The following is a 24513-nucleotide window of genomic DNA, read 5'->3' as shown; positions in this document are numbered from 1 at the left end:
GTCTCTTTAGACCTGGATCAAATTCAGAATAAAAGGATCATCATCTACAGATCTGGTTACAGAGGAGGACAAAACAGAAAATAATCTTAGATCGCATGCGGAAGCCAATTAGAAAAACAATTTGTTTTGTAAGTTGTAATGCCTTGTAAAGAAGGTAGAGCATATGAACGCAAGGCAATTTAAATGTTTAGGTTCAGTGCCCAGGAATTCATAACACAAGTTTAAACTATTTTTATAATTATGACTGTGCTTTCCACGTATAAAAGGACAAAACTAATTATTGATTTAAAGACATATTTCATGTTTCCTTTTTCCCCTCTATATATTGCAATAGCCTACTGTAGGTACTCACACGAACAATGTGCACACCAGAACCTCTTCTGTCTGCAACACTCAAGGCAACACTACTCTGGCTGCCATGCAGATCCCTAGAGCTGCCATAGTGAAAGCTGCTAACTGCAGCATAATTGGAATTAAAGGACCTAGACAGCATGCTCTGAATAAAGAGGGGACAGATTTAACATAGAGATTAGTGCAGCATGCATAAACCACAGGACATGTTATACACAGACTTATACAGACATATATTCCATATCATGCAAAAATAAATACCATGCAATTAAATTAGCTGTGGCATCGTGAAGTACAAAAAACCTCAGTGACACTCTATTTACATTTATTTACGATAAATCAACATGCAACCTAACATAGTACACATACAAAATTACATGTTCATAAGGCCATTCAGATGTATATGTGTCAGGAAAACAATATAGATGTTTAACTCATCTAAATTGTCATACCTTAATTATTTTCAACATATCCAATAGGTATGTTGGTGGAAAGGAAAAACTGACAGCCAAGATGCACTTGTGCTGAAATTATTTCATTCTCAGCAGAGCCATTATTTTGTCTCAACAGTTTTCAAGATTATTTGTCCAACAATGAAAATTTTTTCAGACACAGACATTTTGTTTGTTTTTTCTACCAACACAAAAGTAACACGAAATAAATAACATGCACTCAGACAAATTTACTGAGCAGAGATTTACCTAGCAGGGAATGTAAGTTCAAGAAAACTTGGAGGCTTTTTTTTTTTTTTAAAGCTACAGTACCTTGCAATATTGACCTCTGTAGTACTGGCAATGGTTTAAAAAAAAAAGCAGCAAGAGCATTACCGCCTTGCCCCCATGAAGTTTTGTCTTGCCAAAACAAATGAAAGAACAGGAATATCCAAAATAAAGAAGGGGAAAGTCCCAAAATTAACCAAACTGACAAATGAACTAGACACCTATTTAAACACTGACACTGAATCCTTTGCGTGACAATATTTGTGTACAAAAAATTACATTCATAATGTTAAGGATATGCCACAAAACATCAAAAGCCAGGAAATGCATTTTTGTTTGTTTCTATGAAATTCCTGTGTAATTGTTTTCAGTTAGAAAAGGTCTCACAAAAAGTTCCAAACTTATAATTGGACTACAAAATACTATAACCATTGTGGGTGAATACTTTTTTTTTGTTTGTTTGTTTTTAAATGCACATACAATACTGATTTTTGGAATGCATACTAGTCACCAGACACTACACTACTATGAGCATTCCCACTACATTACACTTGTGGGATGCTCCATCCAACGCCACTGACCACTGGGAACCTACTAAATCAGCAATGCCCATTGGGACTACACGGTGGTTCTTACAGCACCAACTGTTTAGAACCCAGGACATAAGAGGCTGTACAGTCCCCAGCTGTCTCATTTTGTTTTGCTAAGCCTGGAAATACAATACCAAAGGAAAGGGGAAGATGGGTGAGCAGCGTGAGATGGGTGAGAATCTGCTAAGGCAACTTTAAGAAAACCACAGTTACCTTTCTTCAAATAACCTCTATCATTTAAGGTGGTCTCAACATATTCCCATTTGTGGGACTCTAGCAAAGCATTCCAACCCCCAGGAAAGAGTCCTAATTAAACAAGGATTGCAGTATTACCCTTCCAAAGTGGGCATGAGATCTAAATGACAAATAAAATAAAAAATAGTGCTGTGTAAACATGTGGGCAAAAGTCCAGGTGGCAGCCTTGAAGATTTCTATCACGGAAACATTACAGATGCAGGCCACTGATGTTGTCTGAGCTAATGAAAAAAGCATTAAGACTTTGAGGTACTGACCACATAGTTAAAACATACACGTGCCAAAAAATGATTTAATTGACATCATTCTGCTCCCATTCTGACTAACAAATCATAGTAAATGCTAACAAAAGATTAAGAACACCTTGAACAGTTGAATTAAGCAAAGAAGGTATTTACACATTATTTCTTTGGGAAAAGCAGAGGAATGAGTTAAAAAGAGGAGGTTTTTCAACTGATTTTTATGGTCACCAGGAAGCTAAAGGAAATCTGCCAATGTAGCCATGAGCACCCTCTGAATAGAAACCTATGATCCACTCCTGTGCTCATGGATCCATGGCAACATTTTGTTCTCTCTCTACAAGAGCATCAGGTCTCCTGGTGGAGATACGCCAAACCCTCCAAAACTATGTTTCTTCTTCCTCTTCACCATCTCCTCCACTGAACACAGTGTACTGTCTCACAATTCAAATAGATTTGTTTCAGTTAAATACTTAAAATGGGAACTTGCAACAAGATAAATACAGGTTTCAGAGTAACAGCCGTGTTAGTCTGTATTCGCAAAAAGAAAAGGAGTACTTGTGGCACCTTAGAGACTAACCAATTTATTTGAGCATGAGCTTTCGTGAGCTACAGCTCACTTCATCGGATGCATACCGTGGAAACTGCAGCAGACTTTATATATACACAGAGAATATGAAACAATACCTCCTCCCACCCCACTGTCCTGCTGGTAATAGCTTATCTAAAGTGATCATCAGGTTAGGCCATTTCCAGCACAAATCCAGGTTTTTTCACCCTCCACCCCCCCCACACACAAATGAGTTTGTGTGTGTATGGGGATGGGTTTTTGGAGGGGGGTGAGGGAGTGAGAGAACCTGGATTTGTGCAGGAAATGGCCCAACTTGATTATCATGCACATTGTGTAAAGAGTTGTCACTTTGGATGGGCTATCACCAGCAGGAGAGTGAATTTGTGTGGGGGGGTGGAGGGTGAGAAAACCTGGATTTGTGCTGGAAATGGCCTAACCTGATGATCACTTTAGATAAGCTATTACCAGCAGGACAGTGGGGTGGGAGGAGGTATTGTTTCATATTCTCTGTGTATATATAAAGTCTGCTGCAGTTTCCACAGTATGCATCCGATGAAGTGAGCTGTAGCTCACGAAAGCTCATGCTCAAATAAATTGGTTAGTCTCTAAGGTGCCACAAGTACTCCTTTTCTTTTTAAGATAAATACAGAAACACTACCCTGACATGATGTAAAGTACATTTAAGTAATCCATATCCTTAAAGACAATTTGGTGAAAAAGATTAAAGGCTTTTAAAACAGAATAAAGCTCAATCTGTGCAAGAAGCTAAAAAAAACAAAAAAACAAAAAAACAAAACGAAACACACCCAGGGCATGGATGATCAAATATTTCTTGGCAGCTTATATATACACACTTATTTGTGACCACTAGAGAGCAGCTTTACATTATAAGGAAAAAGGAATGGCTTCTATGGGTAAAGTAACTGATTTTTTGTGATGTGTTGTCCAAATGGTCCACTTCTGGTTCACATGTAACACCAGAACCTTTCTGAGTAGCAGTGTCTGTTGTGGCCTGTGTGCCTTCCCAGCACTCCTTCGCCAAGGGCATAAAGGATTTGGCAGCTGCATCAAATCTCCAGCTTCTTTATTTACGCCAAATATAATTTAGCAAGGATTCCCCAATAGCAGGAAAGGAGGGCAGGTCATGGAAAACATGTGCCTAACACATCTTGAAAAGCCAGAATTACTGTAGAAACGTCTTTCTTCAAGTGATTGTCCACATGTATTCCACTCCGGATTACTCAAGTGATAACTTGCATGGAGACAGCAAGCACTACTAGAGTTTACTGGAAAAAAGACTGCATGACAAAGCAGGCTTCAGACAGGGAGATCTACACTAGGGAATAGTGCTGGGCGAAGGTGTGAACTGAACTCCAGGTAGCTGCTCAGCAAATCTCTAAGACTGGGACACCTTGCAGGAAAATTGCAGAGGTTGTCTGAGTTCTTGTGGAATGGGTCCAAATGAGTCACCACATAGTTTGTCTTAATACGATCTGAGACCCATTTTGAAAGTATTTGGCTGAAGATAGGTTGACCCTTCATTCTGTCAGCAAATGCTAGGAACAATCTAGACACAACAAAGCCTTTTAAGAGCCCTCCTAGACAGTAGGAAGAGACATGACAATGTTGAAGGTGCAGCTCAACGTCTAGCTGGCAGCTGGTATCAAGTGGAGTACCCAGGGGTCGGTCCTGGGGCCAGTTTTGTTCAACATCTTCATTAATGATCTGGATGATGGGATGGATTGCACCCTCAGCAAGTTCGCATATGACACTAAGCTGGAGGGAGAGGTAGATATGCTGGAGGATAGGGATAGGGTCCAGAGTGACGTAGACAAATTGGAGGATTGGGCCAAAAGAAATCTGATGAGGTCCTACACGGACAAGGGCAGAGTCCTGCACTTAAGACGGAAGAATCCCATGGACGAGGCTGGGGACCAATTGGCTAAGCAGCAGTTCCACAGAAAAGGACCTGGGGATTTCAGTGGATGAGAAGCTGGACATGAGTCAGCAGCGTGCCCTTGTTGCCAAGAAGGCTAACAGCACAGTGGGCTGCATTAGTGGGAGCACTGCCAGCAGACCGAGGGAAATGATTCTTCCCCTCTATTCAGCAATGGTGAGGCCGCATCTGGAGTACTGAGTCCAGTTTTGGGCCCCGCACTACAGAAAGGATGTGGACAAACTGGAGATAGTCCAGCAGAGGGCAACAAACATGATTAGGGGGCTGGAGCACGTGACTTATCAGGAGAAGCCGAGGGAACTGGGCTTATTTAGTCTGCAGAAGAGAAGAGTGAGGAGGGATTTGATAGCAGCCTTCAACTACCTGAAGGGGGGTTCCCAAAGAGGATGGAGCTTGGTTGTTCTCAGTGGTGGCAGATGACAGAACAAGGAGTCTCAAGTTGCAGTAGGGGAGGTCTATGTTGGATATTAGGAAACACTATTTCAACTGGAGAGAGTGGTGAAGCACTGGAATGGGTTACCTAAGGAGGTGGTGGAATCTCCTTCCTCAATGGTTTTTAAGGCTGGCTTGACAAAGCCCTGGCTGGGATGATTTAGTTCGGGTTGGTCCTGCTTTGAGCAGGCGGTTGGACTAGATGACCACCTGAGGTCTCTTCCAACCCTAACCTTCCATGATTCAGCTCTCCCTGGGTGGTGTGAGATTTGGGAAAGAAGACAAGTAAATGGATCATTTGGTTAAGATGAAAATCAAACCACTTTGGGTAAAAACTTTAGATGAGATTTTAAAAAAGTTACTTTGTCTTTGTGGAATACTGTTTAAGGTGGACCCACCATACGGGCCTGAATCTCTTCAGGCTGAGGTTATGGCCATAGGAAGGAGGTCTTCATAGAAAAGTGGTATAAGGAACAGGTTGCCGTAGGCTCTAAAAGAGGTTCCATCAAAGCTGTGAAGACAAAGCACAGGTCCCAAGAGGGCGGCATCTTTCTAACTGGTGGGAAACTATGGAGGATACCTTTGACAAGACACTATCGGATAACAGAAGGTGTGGCCTTCCATCAGAGGATCATGGGCAGAGACGGCTGCCAAATGTACTTGACAGAACAGATGGAAGGGTCCAAATGCTTTTAGATGAGGAAACAGTCCAGGATGGCAGTCACTGGTGCTTCCAAAGAAGTGAAATTATTCTCCAGCACTCAGATAGATAATCTCTTCTATTCAGCAGCATAGGTCAGTCTGGTGGAATCTTTTCTGCTGCAAATCAGGATGTTTTGAAATGCTATACAGCAGCCATCAGCCATGCTGTGAGATGGAGAGGTGCTAAGTTCAGGTGAAGGACTTTTCTACCTGGTTGTGTATTATCTCAGGGTGTGTTTCAGGGAGCATGATCAGGAGCCATGACAACAGGTTTATGAGGTCTGAGAACCAAAAGTGCCTGGGCCATGCTGGGGCTATCCTTATTACCAGAGCCCCAGCTTATCTGATCTTCCCAGGGAATCTCTGTATCAGAGGAATTGGGGAATAGGCATACATGAGTCCCGGTGACCACACAATCAGAAATGCATCTGAAGGGGAGCTGGGACTGGCTCCTCCCCTGGAACAGAATCTGAGGCACTTCTTTTACTGGTCAGATGGCAAACCGGCCCAAAACTGGAAGCCCACAGGTGCAAAAAGAGGTCTCACAGCATGGAGTCCTTGGGTGATCATTCATGGCTGAGTACTGACGACTGAGTTGGTCTGCGAAGCTGTTTTGTAGACCAGAATGATGTAATGCTACTGATGTGACATGGTGACTGATACATGGTGACTGATACACCATTCTCAAAGGTGGTTTGGCTCCTGGCACAACTGTGATAGTGAAAGCATTCCTGTGGTCAATACAGTACGTTGCTGTGGTGTTGTCAATGAGCATCTGTACTGTGGCATCTCAAAGAAATGGGAAGAAGGCTATGCATGTCAGCTGAATGGCTCTCAGTTCCAGGATGTTTATGTGAAGCCTGGCCTCTTGGGTGGAATGGAAGCCTTGGATCTGAAGCGGCCCCGATGAGCTCTCCATCCTACTGAAGATTCATGTCACTAGTTATGCTGGGAAGAGATGGAGAAGGGCACCGTGCTGCACACATGTAGAGGGTCCTTCCACCAATCGATCAAGGAGAGGACTTCCTGGAGAAATGTGAATAGCATGTCTCAGTGGTATCTGCCTGGTTGATACACTAATCTCAAGAACCCTTGTATGGAACATAGGTGAAATCTGGCAAACTGTACTGCACAGATGCGTGAAACCCTGGGACCAATGAGTTTCAGATTGTCAGGTGAGACTGAAGCTATCTGACCTGAGAATTAGAATGATAAGAAATCTGTCCTGTGGGCAGGCAGGCCTTCACCAGTGAGGAGTTCAACACTGCTCCTTATGAAGTCTACAGTCTGACTTGACTCTGAGGGCCAACATGGCAAAAAGAGCCAGGACTGCTCAGATGGAGTTATACTGAGGTGACTGACCTCAGACCAGTCAGTCATTGAGGTAAGCATAGATCTGAATTCCTTCTCTTTTCAGATGTGCAACCATGACTACCAGGCATTTGATGAAGACCCTGTGCCACATGGAGGCCAAAGGGAAGCACTCTGTACTGGTAGTGAGACTTTTCCCCCAAGAAACCGGAGATATTTCTTGTGAGGCAGGAGTGTTGCAATATGAAAGTGTGTGTCTTGTAAGACGAGCGTTGTGAACCAGTCTTGAGAATCCAGTAGTGATTATGGATGCGAGGGTCACCATCCTGAACTTGTTGAGTTGTTTGTGTTCCAGGATAGGGTACCATCCCCCTTTCTGCACTACACCGGCTATGAGGGAGTCCATTTCCCTCCTGAGCAATATCTTGTGAGAAGGGTCCCAGATGGAAGGGACTAGAATGGGATGGAATATCCCTTCTCCACATTCCCCAGGATCCACTGATCCAGACCATCTGATTCCATGTCTCCTGAAACAAACAAACAATTCCCAAAGGTGAGAAAATTTGTCTCTGCAAGACGCTTAACCACACCATCAAACCTACTATTATGAGGTTGATGGAAGGTGTGTAATGGAGGAGGAACAGGCTTTTAATTAATAGTAGCTAAATACACCTAGAATGGCTACAGTTTAGTTTAGTCAAATTTTGGGATTATATCTCCTCATCTGGAACCTCTTCCTCCACGGCTTGGAAGATCTCTGCTGACTGTAAATAATATGAGGATGGTTGCCTCTGCATCTGACAGAGTTGAGACTTGTACAGTTTCTTTCTGGGAACCAGAGCATACATGCCCAGGGAGCACAAAGTCGCTCTTGAATCCTTCAGTGTGTGAAGAACCCCACCAGTTGCGGATTCCTCAAAGGGACTACAACCAGGAGGCCCTGTGCATTATTACTGCTGTAGCAATACCACAGGCCACCATATGAGAAGTGTCAAGAGAGACCTGTAATGAGATCCATGCAACCAGCTGTCCTTCCTGCACTAGGGATTTTTATCTGTCGCAAATTGAGATATGTGATCCCAAGTCAGGAAGTCTCATTTAGCGAGGAGTGCTTGGTAAGTGGCAGTGAACTTTGGTCAGAAGTCATATTGTTCAATCACCTACAAAGAGGTTAGCTTTTTTTTTTTTTAAGGGGGCTTTTTCCTGGGAGTCGCTTTAGGTTCATCCTGTTTCTTGGACCTCTCTTGGACCTCTGGTGTTGAATAGTTATAGAAATATTCAAAACTTTTGATGGGGACCTGATAGGGCAGGTCTGCTTTCTTTTAGATGTAGGTGCTTCTGAGGCAGGAGTCTGCCAAAGTCTTCTGGCTGGTTCCAAGTGCCATCATTTAATAGCATTGCCAATTTAGCAGGGGCCAATAAGTGCAGGCTGTCAAGAAGTTTGTGTGATTACTCTTGCAGTATATTGACCAGAATTTCCAGGGTGTCCACCATTCTCCTGAGGAGTTACTGGAAAATCTATTGATTGTCAGATTGAATTAGAACAACTGAGGTCGGCTTTTGTCTGGCAAAGAGGAGGAGATTTTTGGCTTCTGTTTCCTGTAAGTCCTCCTGCTCCCTCTCTGCATTAGGAGGCAGCTGACTGGGGTGGCTTTCTTGCGGTCCCAAAAGAGAGGGTGACCTTGCCTTCATCTCCTGAGGGGCTGTTGGAATCCTGAGAGTAGAGTGCCCAAAAGGACCACAAATGCATGGGATTCTGGAAAGGGGGTACAGGCAAGGTTAAGTATCATGCAGGATACAGCTCAAAGACATCTCCATAGTCTCTCTTGTGGGAGTGGTCTCTGATTGTCCTTTCACACAGGCTAGGGTCATATCATTCTGGGGTGTGTTGCCTATCACCTAATCCTCTGAGGCCAAGGAGGAGAAGGAATACATCTCCTCCACAGGTGGAGCATCTCTCTCATGTGCTCGAGAGGGACGAGGCAGCTCCTGTCGTTGCAGTGCAAGGTTCGCAACCTGTGACGATAGTTTCTTAGTAGAAGACAGCAATAGAGACTCAGGCTGATCTGAAACTGCCAAGTCTCCCAGTACTGGTGAAGCATGTAGGTATCATGAAGAAGAGGGGGGAAGGCTGGCTGGTATTGTCAAATGTGGACTCGAAGCGATCAGTGCTGAGATTTTCAGTACCAAAGGCAGCATCTAGATCAGAACACTTTCTGGTGCCAGGCGGTCTGAAGAGCACTCCTGCACTGCTGACTTCAGTGCTGAGTGTTTTGATCCAATCACAGGACTATCAATGACTCCTGGAGAGTTTGCTCAGACTGGTCAGTGGTCGCTCAGTGGCGAGGCATCAGCAGAACCTGATCTGGGTCTTGAATTGCCTCCTAGGCTGTATAGGCTCAGGACGAGAGAGAGAGTACAATGCAAACAGTGCTCCTTATGTCTTCTCTCTTCAGAGGACCTGGGTGAGGTTTTGGCCAACTCCAGGATAGAGGAATGGGACTGCTTTATAACCTTAGATACGGCACATCGGGGTGCGTGTAGGACACATATGTGGCTGCAATGCACAATGCTACACACACAAAAAATTCCAGTCTTGTGTGGATGGGATGCATGCACTCCAGACGTGGAATACACTTGAAGAGACTTTCTTCCACTTACAAAAAAAAGTAACGTAGTGTAGTGAACAATCGAACAATTTTTATTGAATTTTCAAGTCTCTATATGAAGATCTATTTTCAAAAAGGTCTTAGCTATCATTTTTCCTCTCGTTGCATAGTTTCAGGTTGCTCAATTATGATAGGAGCATATCCCTTACGTGATTTAAATTGGCTTACAATATTCATTGCTATGTTGAAGTTAGTCATTAATCTTATTTGCTAGACTTCAGGCTTTCATTTGATCCCTTATGAAAACTGCTGCTTGAAATGATTTCCCCTTTACATCACCAGGCGAAAATGTCCAAGAGTGTCACAAAACAAGAATTAGCTTCTCTGGTTTTGATTTATAGGCAGCCTTTGATGTTTTAGAATTTTAAAAGATTGTTCTTGTATAAGTTTAGAAACTATGGAACTTATAACTTTACAAAAATAATTTATGAAAACTTTTACTAAAAATCCCTAAATAGAAATAATAAGTATGTTATATAAACCACTGAAAGTCAGGTAATGCAAAGCAAAGGTGAACAGTGATCTTAACCATACTACTATGTAAAAGTACAGGCACCAATGTATGAATTAAAGATGGAGATATTATTCTTAAATTTGTATTTCCTGATTTTTTTTTTGTTCATTTGGTAACCGTTACAATGCTTAAACACAGCAGATTCTTTTAATCTGTTAATTTCCTCTGTTGTGAAATGTTTGTTAAAGAATATGTATTTGTGATCTTCTAAATTAACAATACAGTTTCTTTCCCCAGCATACATACCAGAGGTCTAGAATACAGTATAGAATAACTTCCTACAGAATTAAAAGCCCATTTTGAGTTATAAACAGAAGCACACCTGAAACTACCAACTTCTGATTTATGGGACTCCCATAATTTAAGTGACCTGAAAAACAAAAAACTTAACAACAACAACAAAAAGGTACGGAAACTGTAATGCTATTTCCTAAATGCCTTAAACGGAAGGGGACAGAGAAACATGCAGCAAATAACTGGATTTTCACATTCCTCACTATTGTATTGGCCAGCCGTCTCTCAAAGCCAGCCAAGAGAAGCACATCTGTGGCTCTTTTGACATTCATGGCATGGTTTTGAGATGTTTATCATGTACCAAAACAATATAAAAATAAATGCTACCTATAAAAGCACACTCACAGAGAAAGAGGAAGTCTCTCACACAACCACATACATCTCCGCACTGTGCTCAGACTGCTGAATGAAAAACCACTGTAAAAACTAATAGCATTATTTATAAAAACAAAGCCACCCTCTTAAATCTTAAAGAAAAAATAAACCTAGCGGTTCCAACAAACTAAACTAGACTGGTGGAAGGGAAGGATAAGAATTAAGGAGACAGCATTTATTACACAATACCATTCCAATAGGAAAAAAAGTAAGGGGTTATTAAACACATGGAGGAAAAGGATGAGCTGTGAAGGCAGCAAATTTCACACTCTGGTTCTTACACTACCCTTATCACCTACTATCTGATGTCGTTCAGTAATGTAGTAGGTGCCCTGCCTAACATTTGTAAAGTCACAAACTGACATAGTTCCCTCCGGTACTTCATTCACTGAAGCGCAAGCACTCTGAGGTCTGGTTTGTTTGGACCATCAGTACTATAGGTTTTGGCAGAAAAAAGTCTCTGTTGCCCAGACACTACTGGCAGAGCTCGTCCCATTCTCTCATCTTATCCCCAGGGGGAGAATGGTGCATAAAGTGTAGTATTTTGTTTAGGTAGGGTTGTTTTTGTTCTTTATGTCTACGCTTCTATGTATTTATACAAGAGAAGGCGAGGTTGAAGACGTGCACATTACACTGGGAGTGGAAAGTGGTGAGGTCTGTGATGGTTAGGGCCCTACCAAATTCACAGCCATGAAAAATGCATCACAGACCGTGAAATCTGGTCTTTTGTGTGCCTTTATCCTATACTATACAGATTTCATTGAAGGAGACCAGCGTTTCTCAAACTGGGGGTCCTGACCCAAACTGGAGTTGCAGGGGGTTCGCAAGGTTATTCTAGCGGAGTAATGATAAGCGATGGATTAGCTACTGGGCCAATGGGGTCTGTGCCCAGGGGCACCAGCCAATTGGGGGGCCCCCACACCATACTCTGCCTCCCTGGTTGCTACTCTGCTGCTGTTGAGTGGGGTTGGGGCAGGGGGGCTTGCTCTGCTCCACCTGCCTGGCGCTCCTGCCAGGGAGTGGGGCAAGTCTCCATGCCCCGACCCTGCTCCCCAGCGGGAGCACAGGCGGTGAGGGATGGGGGTGATTGCAGGCATAAGGAGTGGGGCAGGCCCCCCACTTGCTCTGGCCCAGAGCCCCAGAAAAGAATAATCCGCCACTGGTCACGGTTTTGCAACCCTTACTTCTGCGCTGTCTTCAGAGGTGGGTGATTGGAGAGCAGCAGCTGTTGGCCAGGTGCCCAGCTCTGAAGGCAGCATCCCGCCAGCAGCAGCACAGAAGTAAGGGTGGCAATACCATACAATTACAACACCGTGAAATTTCAGATTTAGATGGCTGAAATAATGAAATTTATGATTTTAAAAATCCTATGACTGTGAAATTGACCAAAATGGACTGAGTCTGGTAGGGCCGTAGTGATGGTCCTTAGTTTCTGTGGGTACTCAAGGATCCACCACAATAAAAAGCACTATTGTGAGATCCTTAAAATGTACATGATATCAGAGCTCACGTACCTACCCAGATAAGGCTTGAATCAGAGTTTACAACTTAGTCCTACAAGGAGGGAATTATAATAATTAAGATTCTTGGTCATGAGGGCTAATGTTGCTGTTTTGATATTATCACATAAAAAGAAGATTACAGCCTGAAAAAAACTGTGCAGATTCAGAAAAACACTTTTGTTCCACATCCATTGAAAAGTCATGCTTGAATATGATGCCAAGATTTTTAACCTTGCTTATCATCTTCAAATATATCCCCTTAACAAGCAGGGACATTGAGGTGAGGAAAATATTAACATGATCATCGCTACCCACCAGAAAGACTTCATCTTCTTGAGGGTAAGGATAAAGCAGCTTGGTGCATCTGACTGACAATGTCATCCAAGGCAAAATGTTTTCAAGGACAAGTAGTGTGTATCATCAGCAGTGCAATGACACACTCCCCTATATTTAGAAAATATTTTCCTAAATGGCTTTGTATATACATTGGGCAACATGGATGACTATGTTCCTAAAAGATGCTATCCTCACCGCATATATTTTGGTGATGACAATTGTTCAACAATGCTAATCAACTCTTATCTTCCGGGTATAGCAAAGCAGCTGCAGAAATATCAGCCACTGTCTCTTTGCCCCCAATGGTCAGTCATATCAAAAATCTGCTGGGACCTACTACATGATCAGGATGACTAAGTGCCTTATCTCAGAGCATTAAAAGATCATTCAAGACTCTGACAAACATGAACTCCAAAAGACTAAATTCCAGATTAATATCTACGTAGTATGGCTTTGGTGCTCAGATGCAACTGAAACTACAAAGCCATTAACTTTTCAATCACCTTGCAAAATATGTTATATTTTAATATAATTTTTTAAAACTACACTACAATAAAAAACACTTACCTGAGCCTCTAAGGGCTGGCTCTATAGTCCAGCAAGGCTCCCTGGTGGAAGCAATGATGTTACGTAATGGTTCATTCTAAGGTAGTTTAACTGAACCAACAAGTATGATGTGGGAAAATAAGTTTTTTTCCTTTTTTCGGGAAGGGTACGTTTATAATCCGTTATCTGAATATTTCTCAGAGACATTCAACAAATTTACAATTACCTATATTTTTTGAAAAAAATGTTCACAGGTCCCATTTAAAAAATTTCAGAGCACATTTTCATTACAAAGTGAAAAATTAATCAAAATACAGATTACATAGCTTTTTTTATAATACAGGAAGATAGAAAGATGAACAATAATTAACAATTTTTTACCTTTTCTAACTTTTTAGCTTCAATGTGTCGCAGCACCTGTTCCCGCCAGTCATGAGGGACTTTGCTTTTTCCTGGAGGGTCTAACAAAGAATGCTCAGAATTAACCCTTGGGTTTGGTCTCTTTGTGGGACTAGTCCGTGAATAATTAAAGTCACTGACTGACATAGTTCTTTCTGGTATTTCATTCACTGAAGGGCGAGCACTCTGAGGTCTAGGTACATTTGGACCATCAATGCTGTATGTTCTTGCAGAAAGAGGTCTCGGTTGCCCAGACATTATTGGTGGAGCTCTTCCCATTGAATGCAAATCTCTGTATGTTAAGTAGTCCCCTTCAGGAACCTGGGCGCGCCTTGAGGGTCCAGTATCACCAACATTTATGGAAGCTGTAGAGGATATGCTGCTCTGTCTCTGAAGAGTATTTCTGGTTGCTCCAGGAACAAGTCTATCATTCGGTGGAATAGCCCACATTTCTAAATGTCTTCCACCCATCCTTTGATGCATGTTATATGCAGCATTGGCTCGAACATTGTTATGATTGGAGAAATTCATGTTGGCAGAATGTTTTACGTAATTAGAACTTTCTGTGCTGTCTGACCTAGATAGGCGCTGAGGTGGTAAGCTCCCTTGTTCTATTTGGGCATTTTGTTTTGGGGACCACAAGGTGTCTTTGGCTGTTGTACTGCTGCTATATTGGATATTATACTGAGGTGCACTGAAAATCTGCGCACCACTTGCCACTGGTCTAACTACATTAGCACCTTCAGGATTGTGATTTGAATCAAACTTGAACAATGTTTTTGTACAAGATACTAAATCAGAAGATGATGATGATCCAGGAAATACCTGCAAAGGCTGGTCATATAGAAGAGTAGCAGACTTGCTTCGGACAATGTTTTTTCCATCTGGACCAGCAGATGCAGATTTTGCCACTGAGTTTGGCACTTGGGATCCACTGTCATTAACAATATCAAAAATTTTTAGAGCACCAGTGTCCATGTTGGTGATACTGTGAGATTTCACCACAGGGCCACTTCGCTGTGGGGACAGGTCTTCAGTGCTCTTTGAAATACATACATCCACAGAAGAATCAGTGTCAACTGTAATGCTTCTCTTTAATTCAGTCTTCCTTGGAGATCGCAGAGCTTTCTCAGAATGTCCATTCACTTTATTTATAGAACAGAGGTTAGAATACTGATTTCTATTTTCGAAGAGCTCAGTTTCTTCTTTCATGTTATAGTTTAAGCAGCCCGTTACCGACACTATTTCCTGTGTCTTTAATCTTTCCATAACACTTGGTTGCATTGCATCTTCACTAGTCAGTTTGTTGATGTTCATGTTAATTTGGTCTAATTTGTGAGATTCCTCAGTAGCTGTGTTTAGGTCAACACCTTTTTCTGTTAGAGCTAATCTCTCTTCAATCCTTAATTCATATTCAGGCAAATTTGTAACTTTCTCTTGCGCATTGATTTCTTCTTCTACTGTGATGTTTAATTCACCTCCATTTTGCAAAAGGCTATTAAAATTTTCATCTTCTTGCCTGAAAAAAAAAAAAGATAGTTCTTTGAGAAAACCGAAGAGGCTGCCAATAGCATTGATCTATTTTTAAGTACTGGTTCAGCTAAGTTGTGTATTATCATGCAGAAGTCCCACACCATGGATGCATGATGAGACAAAAGACCAACTGCTGACCTAATTTATAATGTTATATTCCCATTAGGAAAAACATTCTGTACTAAAGGCCTAATCCTGCAAGTCTTACTCGCATGACAAGTTGCACTGAAATTAATGGACAATTCATGTAAAAAAGAACTCTTGAATTAGCAACGGGTTGTAAAATCAGCCCTAATTTCAGAATTCCACTTGAAAGTTCAGAGTTAATATTTCAATATTGTACTTATGTCATTCTTGTTGCAATAAATAATTAAAATTGTATTTCTGACTGGATACTTCTAAAGATAAGATCAACATGAGAAAAAAATGCTTTCATTTTAGTTTGTTATATCATATTTTAATTATGAAACTATAGACTGCTAGCCATTAAACACATAGATTATAATATTTAAGGAAAGCTAACCACTTTTTGCAACCTGTGTCGTTAAACTATTTGCTCTCCAACATCCTCTGAATAATCGTAAATGATATGATGAAGTTTTCTGTAGAGATAGTAGAAAAATAAAAGTTCAAAAGGATCCAATCACTGTACCTTAAGAAGATGGGAACAGTTTCTTGACTATTACAATTTGCTGGGGTGCTTTTTTGTTTTTTTAAATAAAGAAAAATAAGTTATTTTGTGGTATACTTCAAGATAAAAGTCCTATTTTGTTATTTAAAATTATATTAGAACACAAACATATTTAAATTAATTATTTAATGAACAATAATCAAGGTGTCAGGCTGGACTATAACAACAATTTTGTACTAAAAGATAAGCAACAAGTTTCTCTATTGCAGTTGCTCAGGTATCCTTGCTGTTATAGCCTTGCTATAAACTGTTTCACAAACCTGATTTTGGAAATAGCAGCACTATGTGTTTCTTTGTCCGGAGAGCACACTGAAATGTCATTACTACTGTCAGTATGTAGAGAAACTGAATCTGACATTCGAGAAGGAGAGGAACAATTGCTGTTATTGTGATTGCTGTTGTGGGTGGCTTCATCTGATAAGGAATCTGCATCTTTATTATCTGAAACAAAGTTTATCAGTTTAGTCATGTACATACTGAACTTTTATAAAGTCAACAAATAAATAACGTGTAATGCACATTACTAGAAAAAGAAAGTATAATTTCTTCATACACTGTAACACTATCAATAATAATAATAATAATAATAATAATAAACATTAATAAATTGCCATTGCAAAGTTCAGTTTTGCTTCATATAATTTGATGGGATTTCTGTTTTTGTCAGCAATGGTTCCTGTTTTTTAAGGAACAGCTGGCTAAGTGCAGCCAGTACTTACTGGCAGTCTATTACTGAAGTTCAACTTGTTACTCTTTGTGAGGTTTATTGGCCAGGTACCAATGTTACATTATATAATCTTTTCCAAAGGCCATCAATCAAATTATGTTTCACATGTTTGTTTTTAGACACCCCCTTCAAGTGCTTTTATATTACACAAACCTTATTAGCTTTTTTTTTCCAAGTAAAGTGTTCAGCTCCATGTGAGAGAAAAATGGTAATGCAGCAGTACACAAAGTTGCTACTTGCTAACCTTACCATATAATTCCATTTATTTGAATCCAGTGTGTCCCTCATGTAGCCCAATGTTAATCATCTGCTAATAACTTCTCAGTAGCCTTCATCACTGACTGTGATTAGTCAGGTTTTTTTTAAATATACAAATACTTTAAATTATGTCCCACAATGGTTTTAATACAATCTAGAGTTTTAATAAAATCAATGAAGTTTTTTTTCGATTCTTTAATAAAAGTACGAAGTATTAAGCAAACATCAGCATTACTCCCTTCATTCCCCAAATTTCTGTATCAGTGAAACTGCAGCTCAAAATAAAAGGAGTACTTGTGGCACCTTAGAGACTAACGAATTTATTTGAGCATAAGCTTTCGTGAGCTATAGCTCACTTCATCGGATGCATGCACAAAATAGCAGTTCAGTTTATCTGAATGCCAGGTTATCTGAAAGTTTTGTATGTCCCCTAGTCATCTGGATAAACAGGAATGTACTGTATATAGTTATAACACAATTAGACAAAATATTCTGGAAGAAAATGAATCTTTGAAAAACCTTTGGATGTGCTCTAAATACTGTTGTGTTCTGAAGAGTAAGTTTTATAAATATAGCAAGAGACGATCAACAATGTTTTTATGCCTAAGTATAATCCAGAAACAGAACTCTGTAGTACTTTCATAAAGACCTAAGTAAGGCACGTATTCTTGCACACATTTGTTCTTGCCTAACCTATGCATACAAATACCTGATGAGCAAGTACCAATCATCTATGTGCATGGCCTACTAGGCACTAAACTAGTTTTGTGCATGAGCAAGTCAGGTTTTGTACACATAAATTAGACAGGCAAATGTACATATACAATTTACCTTGCCTAACTTTAAAAATCTGGCTCCAAGAGACTAACTCAGGAACCAATAGGAATTAACTTGCCCACCTGGCCTCTGGCTCCTGGACAAAGAGAGCTTTTGGCTCATTTTATTAACCAGATATCAGATGCCAGGGAAGGCTTTGCTAACTGTCAAGATCATCTCCCTTTCTCACACTTCTTCTGCATGTGAGTGAATGAATGTTACGTGGGTCCAAAGCAGGGCAAAGCCCTATAGATTCATACGGTCTCATTGACCCTCATCCCTTTATATAGGGCGTCCAGAGTGCTTCTTGCTCTGAAAGGAACTGGACTGGGCAACATAGGAGAATATATAAAATGGGCAAAGAGCCATCGCTTTCCTAACCTTTAAAATTTTGTGTCCCAAATATCTGGACTAGCCCTTACTCTTCTGACAAAATGGTTGCCCTGGCTAGAACAATTATCTTCCAGAGAATCAATTCTGGTTCTTCTAACAATAAGTTTCCTCCTGAAAGAAAGAGTGAACAAAGTGGCTTTGGACTTATGAGCACCAGTCTGGTATGGCAAAGAGGCACCTGGCAAATTTCATTTTTCTGCAGTTTAACTTTCCATTTATTCCACAAAAATAGAACATTTATAGGCTTGGCAGGATTCAGTTTAAATTGGTAGTCATCAGTAAAGGTTGATTTTACCTGACACACAGACATCAAAGGAAAAAAAATCCATTGATAGCTACCAGGGAGTGCAGCTTCCCCCGCATTTTGCGCCCACAGGGACCCTGTACCCCAGCCATGTAGAGAGCGCTCTGAAGCCGTGCTGACACAGTTCTATGACAACATAGGGTGCCCCCTGCTGCAAAATTGTGAATTTTTTTTTTTTAAATCTATAAAAATTGGGGTGGGGTAGAGGGTTAAAAATAAATCACTATTAACTACCAAATTTACAAAAAAATAAAAATCAAATTCTGCCATACCTAGGTATTTACTCAATAACAAGAAATGAACAATCCTCAGAACCATATGACAGTACTCTTGATTTTGTATGTTTTGTTATCTAACCTTTTTTATTATTGCTAAGTGCTACAACTTTTGGTTGGTTAATGGAAGTTTCTATCAGCGGTGGGCGCATTTCTGCCATTTTCATCTCTTCATCAGAGGAAAGTTCTTCTGACTCCTGCCAAAGGAAAAACAAACAGCTTTTATGCTGTAGATCTGTAGTGGGTTGCTTAAAAAAGTTAAGTGAATGCTATAAAAAGTGCCACCCTATAGAAAGCCCAGATATTACAAACAACACTAATGAATGCTTATATCATAATTAAGTTTCCAGGTTGGCACCCAAAAACACAGGTATTCAAAATCATAAGTGACTTTGGAAAATCTAAAACAGCAGCTCTAGCAGAACAAAGTGTGGTAAGGAAAGTCGATAGGTAGGCTGCAGGGGCTCAACCTCCTACCTGAGAGTGCCCTCCACTTTGTGATCTAGTTAATCCTGAGGCAAAAAGTGATGCTATTTTGGAATCACTTTCAGGAACAGAAACTAGCTAAGTCCTTGGATATTTTGCAGAATTTCAGAGTTTGATAGCTTAGTCTCTCCCCTTTTTCTGGGCACTTCTATTATGATCTAATAATAATCTAAATTAAAGTGCAGAATAGCAGTAAACTGAAATCAGATTTATATTCAGAGGGCAGGTATTTGCTAGGAAGTTTGAGTTCTGAATCTAGGTTTTAAGGCTGAATACACAAGGGAAAATGTTTTCTGCTTCTTTTGGTCAGGGTTCAGTCTGAGAAGCTGAAAATTCAACCTCTTTCTGAGGTGAAGAGATGGAACAGGAGGAGAGCAGGGTGAGATGATCAGAAGGTAATATATGTTTTTCCTTGTGTGTTGTTTGGCTACCTCCTTCTCTAGCCTCTCACTGAACAGCTTGATTGATGCCAGTAAACTTTGAGGGGGCAATATCAGTTGCACAAGCATCCACTTTCCAGAGATACATCCAAATAAACATTTTTAAAGTGACATTTGAAACCAAGGGACTTATAGGAGAACATTTAACTTTACCCAGGGAGATTAAACAAATAGAGTTCCAGCTTGACTGGTTTTGTGCAAGGCAGATGTCAGCTTGTCTTTTATTTAATCACACCAAGCTAAAAGAGCTCTGGTGAAGGTATTACAGACCATAGCAGTTTGCCAAGATGCAGCTGAGCATAATACTTTGAGTCACTTCTTTATTTTGCTATCAGTTTGCTCTTTAAGAAAAAAATCTCCTTCCATGACACAGATGGTTCTTTTAGGGGAGTCTGTTTCCTCTTAAAAATACTGCAAAATCCTTCTAGTAGGGAGACTGGAAACTGAAACCTGCAAGTTTAACGTTTTTTGACACAGATTTCTTCCTGCTAGGAGTTTCCGGAAATTTCATCTGCAGGACTTCTGGTAGGAGCTACAGATGGCTCTTCTTCCATGATGCAGACTGACTGACAACCCTATTCCATAGTGCCTTTGGCTGCCTTATTGTGAGGACCAGCAAACACAATTTAGCCTCCCAAAAACAGAAATGTGTTTCAGTGTAACTGGGATAGTCACTCACTCTAACCATCTCTATCACTCTCCCCATGATTTTAATGCAGCAGATAAAACAGTTACTGACCTGTACTAGAATTGTTATTCTTTGAGATACAATTGCAGATGTGTAATTCTACTCCGGTGTGCACATGCCCAGTATACCAAAGCCAAAGAACTTTGCTTAGCAGTACCCATCAGGGAGGTGCTTGCTCCCTGTGCCCTTGAATAGCCAGGGGAGGGGCTAAGGGCAGTGCCACCCAACCCCTTTCAGTTCCTTTGCACCGAACATGAAGAGTAGAGACACCAATACAGAGGGGATGGAGGGTGGATCATGGAATACATCTGCACCCACATCTTGAAGATCAGTTACAGTATAGGTAAATAACCATTTTTCCTTCGAGTGGTTACAGACGTGTTCCCCTCAGGTAACACATGCAGTACTCTTAGGAGATAAGGCTCGGAATCTACTTAAACAATGATTGTAGGACTGCTTTCTCAAAGTCTGCATCTGACTTGGATGCAATGGTAACAGCACAGTGATTGGTAAAAGTATGTACAGAAGACCGGGTAGCAGCCCTGCAAATGTTTAATATCAAAACATCACTGAGGAATGCTATCAACATCACTAGACACTCACTGAATGAGCCCGTAATCTCTGTGGAGGCATTGTCTGAGCTACTTCATATGTTGTCATAATTCAGGAAGCTATCCACCTGCAAATCACCTGTGCAGAGACCGCCTGAACTTTCGTTCAGTCCGCATAGGAAACAAAAAAATGAGGGGATGACTGAAAAGTTTTATCCCTCTCTAGGTAAGATGCCAATGTACCATCTCACATCCACGTGAAGTTGCTATTCATCTGCATTCGAGTGCAGTTTAGAAAAGAACACTGGTAAATAAATCATCTGGGTAAAAGGAAACCACTCTCAACAAAAGATTTGATGCGGCTGTAGGGCTACCACTTTGTCTATGAAAAAGTGCATATACCGGGGCTCAGCCATGAAGGCCTGTAGCTCACTTACTCTCCTTGCAGATGTTATAACAAGGAAGGCTGTCTTCTGGCATAGGAGGAACAGAGAACAGGTTGCCAGGGGCTTGAATAGAAGTCCCATAAGAGGAGTTAAGCCAATTTTAATGTTCCACCAGAGAACCATTTCTTTCATAGGTAGGTGGAAACAAATAACTCTCTTAGAAATTTCACTACCATGGAGTTCAAGAAAATTGACTTCCTTTCGATGGGCAGATGAAACCTCAATGAACTGAGCAACAAACCAGAAGACAGAAAGTATAATAGTATTCCAAAATGTCCTGAATGCTAGCCAGCATCAGCTGAATTTCCCGAGCTAGCGACCAAAGTGAAAATTGCTTCCACTTGGCCAAATAAGTAGCCTTGGTAGAGGGTTTCCTACTAATAAGTAACACTGGTCAAACAGCTTCTAAACATCCTTTCTCCTCTTCATCTAGCCATGCAACCATTCTGTGAGGTCCAGACTGCTCAGTATTGGATGCTAAATCTGACCCTGGTGCTGGATCAATAGGTCAGGATAAAGACAAAGAGATATGGGTGGTCAAACCAATAGACTGAGGAGGCTGGAGAACCACCCCTGTCTCAGTCAAGCTGGTGCAGTGAGAATCAATCTGGCATGATCCCACTTAAGTTTGAGAATGACCTGTGAGATGACTGGGAGCAGGAAGACAACATACAAGAACACAAATCCCCAACCCAAGTAGGTGTTTGTCAAGAAACCTGGACTGAGGCCTGCTCAGGAGCAAATCTGATGTCTTTCATTGCAAACAAGAAGTGCCAACAGGTCAATAGTCAGAATGCCTCGTTCTCTGAAGATGGACCTCAACACACTGTTCTTCAGAAACCATTCATAATTCTGAAAGAAAATCCTGCTGAAGTGATTGGCTAAGAAATTCCGCACCCCTGGAATTGTGAGACCATGATGCATTCTCCCTGATACAGAACTGCCAAAACTTGACTGTCTCCTGACAGAATTACTTGTAGTAGCCTCCACCCTGTTTGTTCACATAATACACTGTAGTACTGTTACGGGTAAGCATACGAACCACTGTGTGTCTGATGTGCAACTGAAAGACCTGACACACACTGTAAATAACTTGAAGCTCCACGTCATTGATATGAAGAGAAGCTTCCTGCTCTGTCCACAGTCGCTGAACGTTCGAAGTCCCAAGATATGCTCCTCAACCTACTGTGGAGACATTACTATTATGGTCTGTGGAGGACAGATGAAGGTACATCTTTGCAAACATTGATTTGATCCATCCACCACTTAAATGACTGCAGGATAGGTGGTGGCATTTTCACTAGGCAGTCCAATGACTCAGAACTCTGGCAATATGTGAACTTGAACCAGGCCTGAAGAGGACAAAGACGCAACCTCATATGCTGGACTACGTACTTACATGTGGCCATATGAAGTAGCAACTTCAGGCATATATGAATCTTAGTGGAAGGGTTACACTGGTCAAACAGCTGCAGTAAGGAAGGACACAGCCTTATTGTGAGGACCATAGACAATGAATTATCTGAAATTGCTCACTTAGCAGAAACACCCTCAAACTTGTGGAATCTAGTAGGGCCCCCAATAAACTCTATCTTTTGTGTTGGTATTGAAGTTGATTTTTCTTTGTTTACAATCAGATTCAGATGATCAAAGAGATGCAGTGTGAACCAGACATGGTTGAGGAGTTAATCTCTGGACTTGCTCCTCAACCAATCATTCAGGCAGAGAAAGACACATTCTTCTCTTCCTGAGATGTGCAGCTACTACAGCCGTGCATTTGGTGAAAACCCGAGGAGCTCAGGAAAGGCCAAAGGGGAGCACTATGTATTAATAATGCTGGCCTATGACTACAAATCTCAGGAACTTCCCATGACTCAGGAGAACTGCTACAAGGTATCTTGAAAATCAAGGGCAGCAAACTGGAAAAAGGGGTAAACAATGAGGTGGCAAGATTTGCAGACAATACAAAATTACTCAAGATAGTTAAGTCCAAAGCAGACTGCAAAGAGTTACAAACGGATCTCACAAAAGTTGATAAATGGGCAACAAAATGGAAGATGAAATTCAATTTGATAAAGGCAAAGTAATGCACACTGGAAAACAATCCCAACTATACATACAAAATGATGCCTTCTAAATTAGCTATTACCACTCATTGCGGATAGTTCTCTGAAAACATCTACCCAATGTGCAGCGGCAGCCAAAAAAAGCTAACAATGTTGGGGAACCATTAGGAGAGGGATAGATAAGATGACAGAAAATATCAGAATGCCACTAAATGAATCCATGGTACGCCTACACCTTGAATACTGTGTACTGTTTTGATCACCCCGTCTCAAAAAGGATATTCTAGAATTGGAAAAAGTACAGAGAAGGGCAACAAACGATTAAAGGTATGGAACAGCTTCTGCATGAGGAGAGATTTAAAAGACGGGCCTTTTCAGCTTGGAAAAGAGATGATTAAAAGAGGATATGATAGGGGTCTATAAAATCATGACTAGTGTGGAGAAGTGAATAAGGAAGTATTATTTACTCCTTTCCATAACACAAGAACCAGGGATCACCAAATGAAATTAACAGGCAGCAGGTTTAAAACAAATAAAAGGAAGTACTTCACACAATGCAGTCAACCAGCGGAAGTCATTGCCAGGGGATGTTGTGAAGGCCAAAAGTATAACTGGGTTCAAAGAAGAACTAGCTAAGTTCATGGAGGATAGGCCCATCATCTGCTATTAGTCAAGATGGTCAGGGATACAATAGTAATAGTGCTGACAGCCCCTCGATACTGATAACGAGGCCAATCTCAACTGCCCACTCTGAGTCTTAGACAGTGCCGAAGAGACGACAGAGATAAGTCTGCAATCAATGCAGGTCATGCCGAGGACCGCCCAAAAGTAGTCCTGGCAGCAGAATGCTCTTGAATAATGGGGGTATCAGGAACTGTGAGGCAAAGCAGGTATTACGCTGCTTAGTCTACCAATGGTGTGCATAGAGTTAGTGCCAATGTCATTGGTACTGGACTCAACAGGCATCCCACAGCTGGTACAGGAGTCAATACTACAGCAGCTAACGTGCTGCCTCAGAGTGTGGGTAGACAGCTCAACTCCATCTTGTGTACCAGAAGAATCACAGTGCCAGTCTTC

The 24513-nt window shown here is 41.2% G+C and overlaps 1 protein-coding gene across 8 annotated transcripts in view; it reads right to left on the bottom strand.

The window, feature by feature from the left end:
* Positions 1-24513, bottom strand: part of ERBIN (erbb2 interacting protein) — a 223459-nt gene that overhangs the window by 19355 nt on the left and 179591 nt on the right. For all 8 annotated transcript variants that reach the window (XM_077816949.1, XM_077816948.1, XM_077816947.1 and 5 more), the window contains 4 exons: positions 18842-18956; positions 16247-16427; positions 13745-15281; positions 353-496 (listed from right to left, as the gene is read on the bottom strand). In XM_077816949.1, the coding sequence (XP_077673075.1) occupies positions 353-496; positions 13745-15281; positions 16247-16427; positions 18842-18956 (1977 nt within the window). The remainder of the gene's footprint in view (positions 1-352; positions 497-13744; positions 15282-16246; positions 16428-18841; positions 18957-24513) is intronic.

Source organism: Eretmochelys imbricata, chromosome 5, assembly GCF_965152235.1.
Source record: "Eretmochelys imbricata isolate rEreImb1 chromosome 5, rEreImb1.hap1, whole genome shotgun sequence".
Taxonomy (NCBI): Eukaryota; Metazoa; Chordata; order Testudines; family Cheloniidae; genus Eretmochelys; species Eretmochelys imbricata.
Note: the sequence above shows the minus strand (reverse complement) of the source record. Positions and strands in the feature narration are given on the sequence as shown.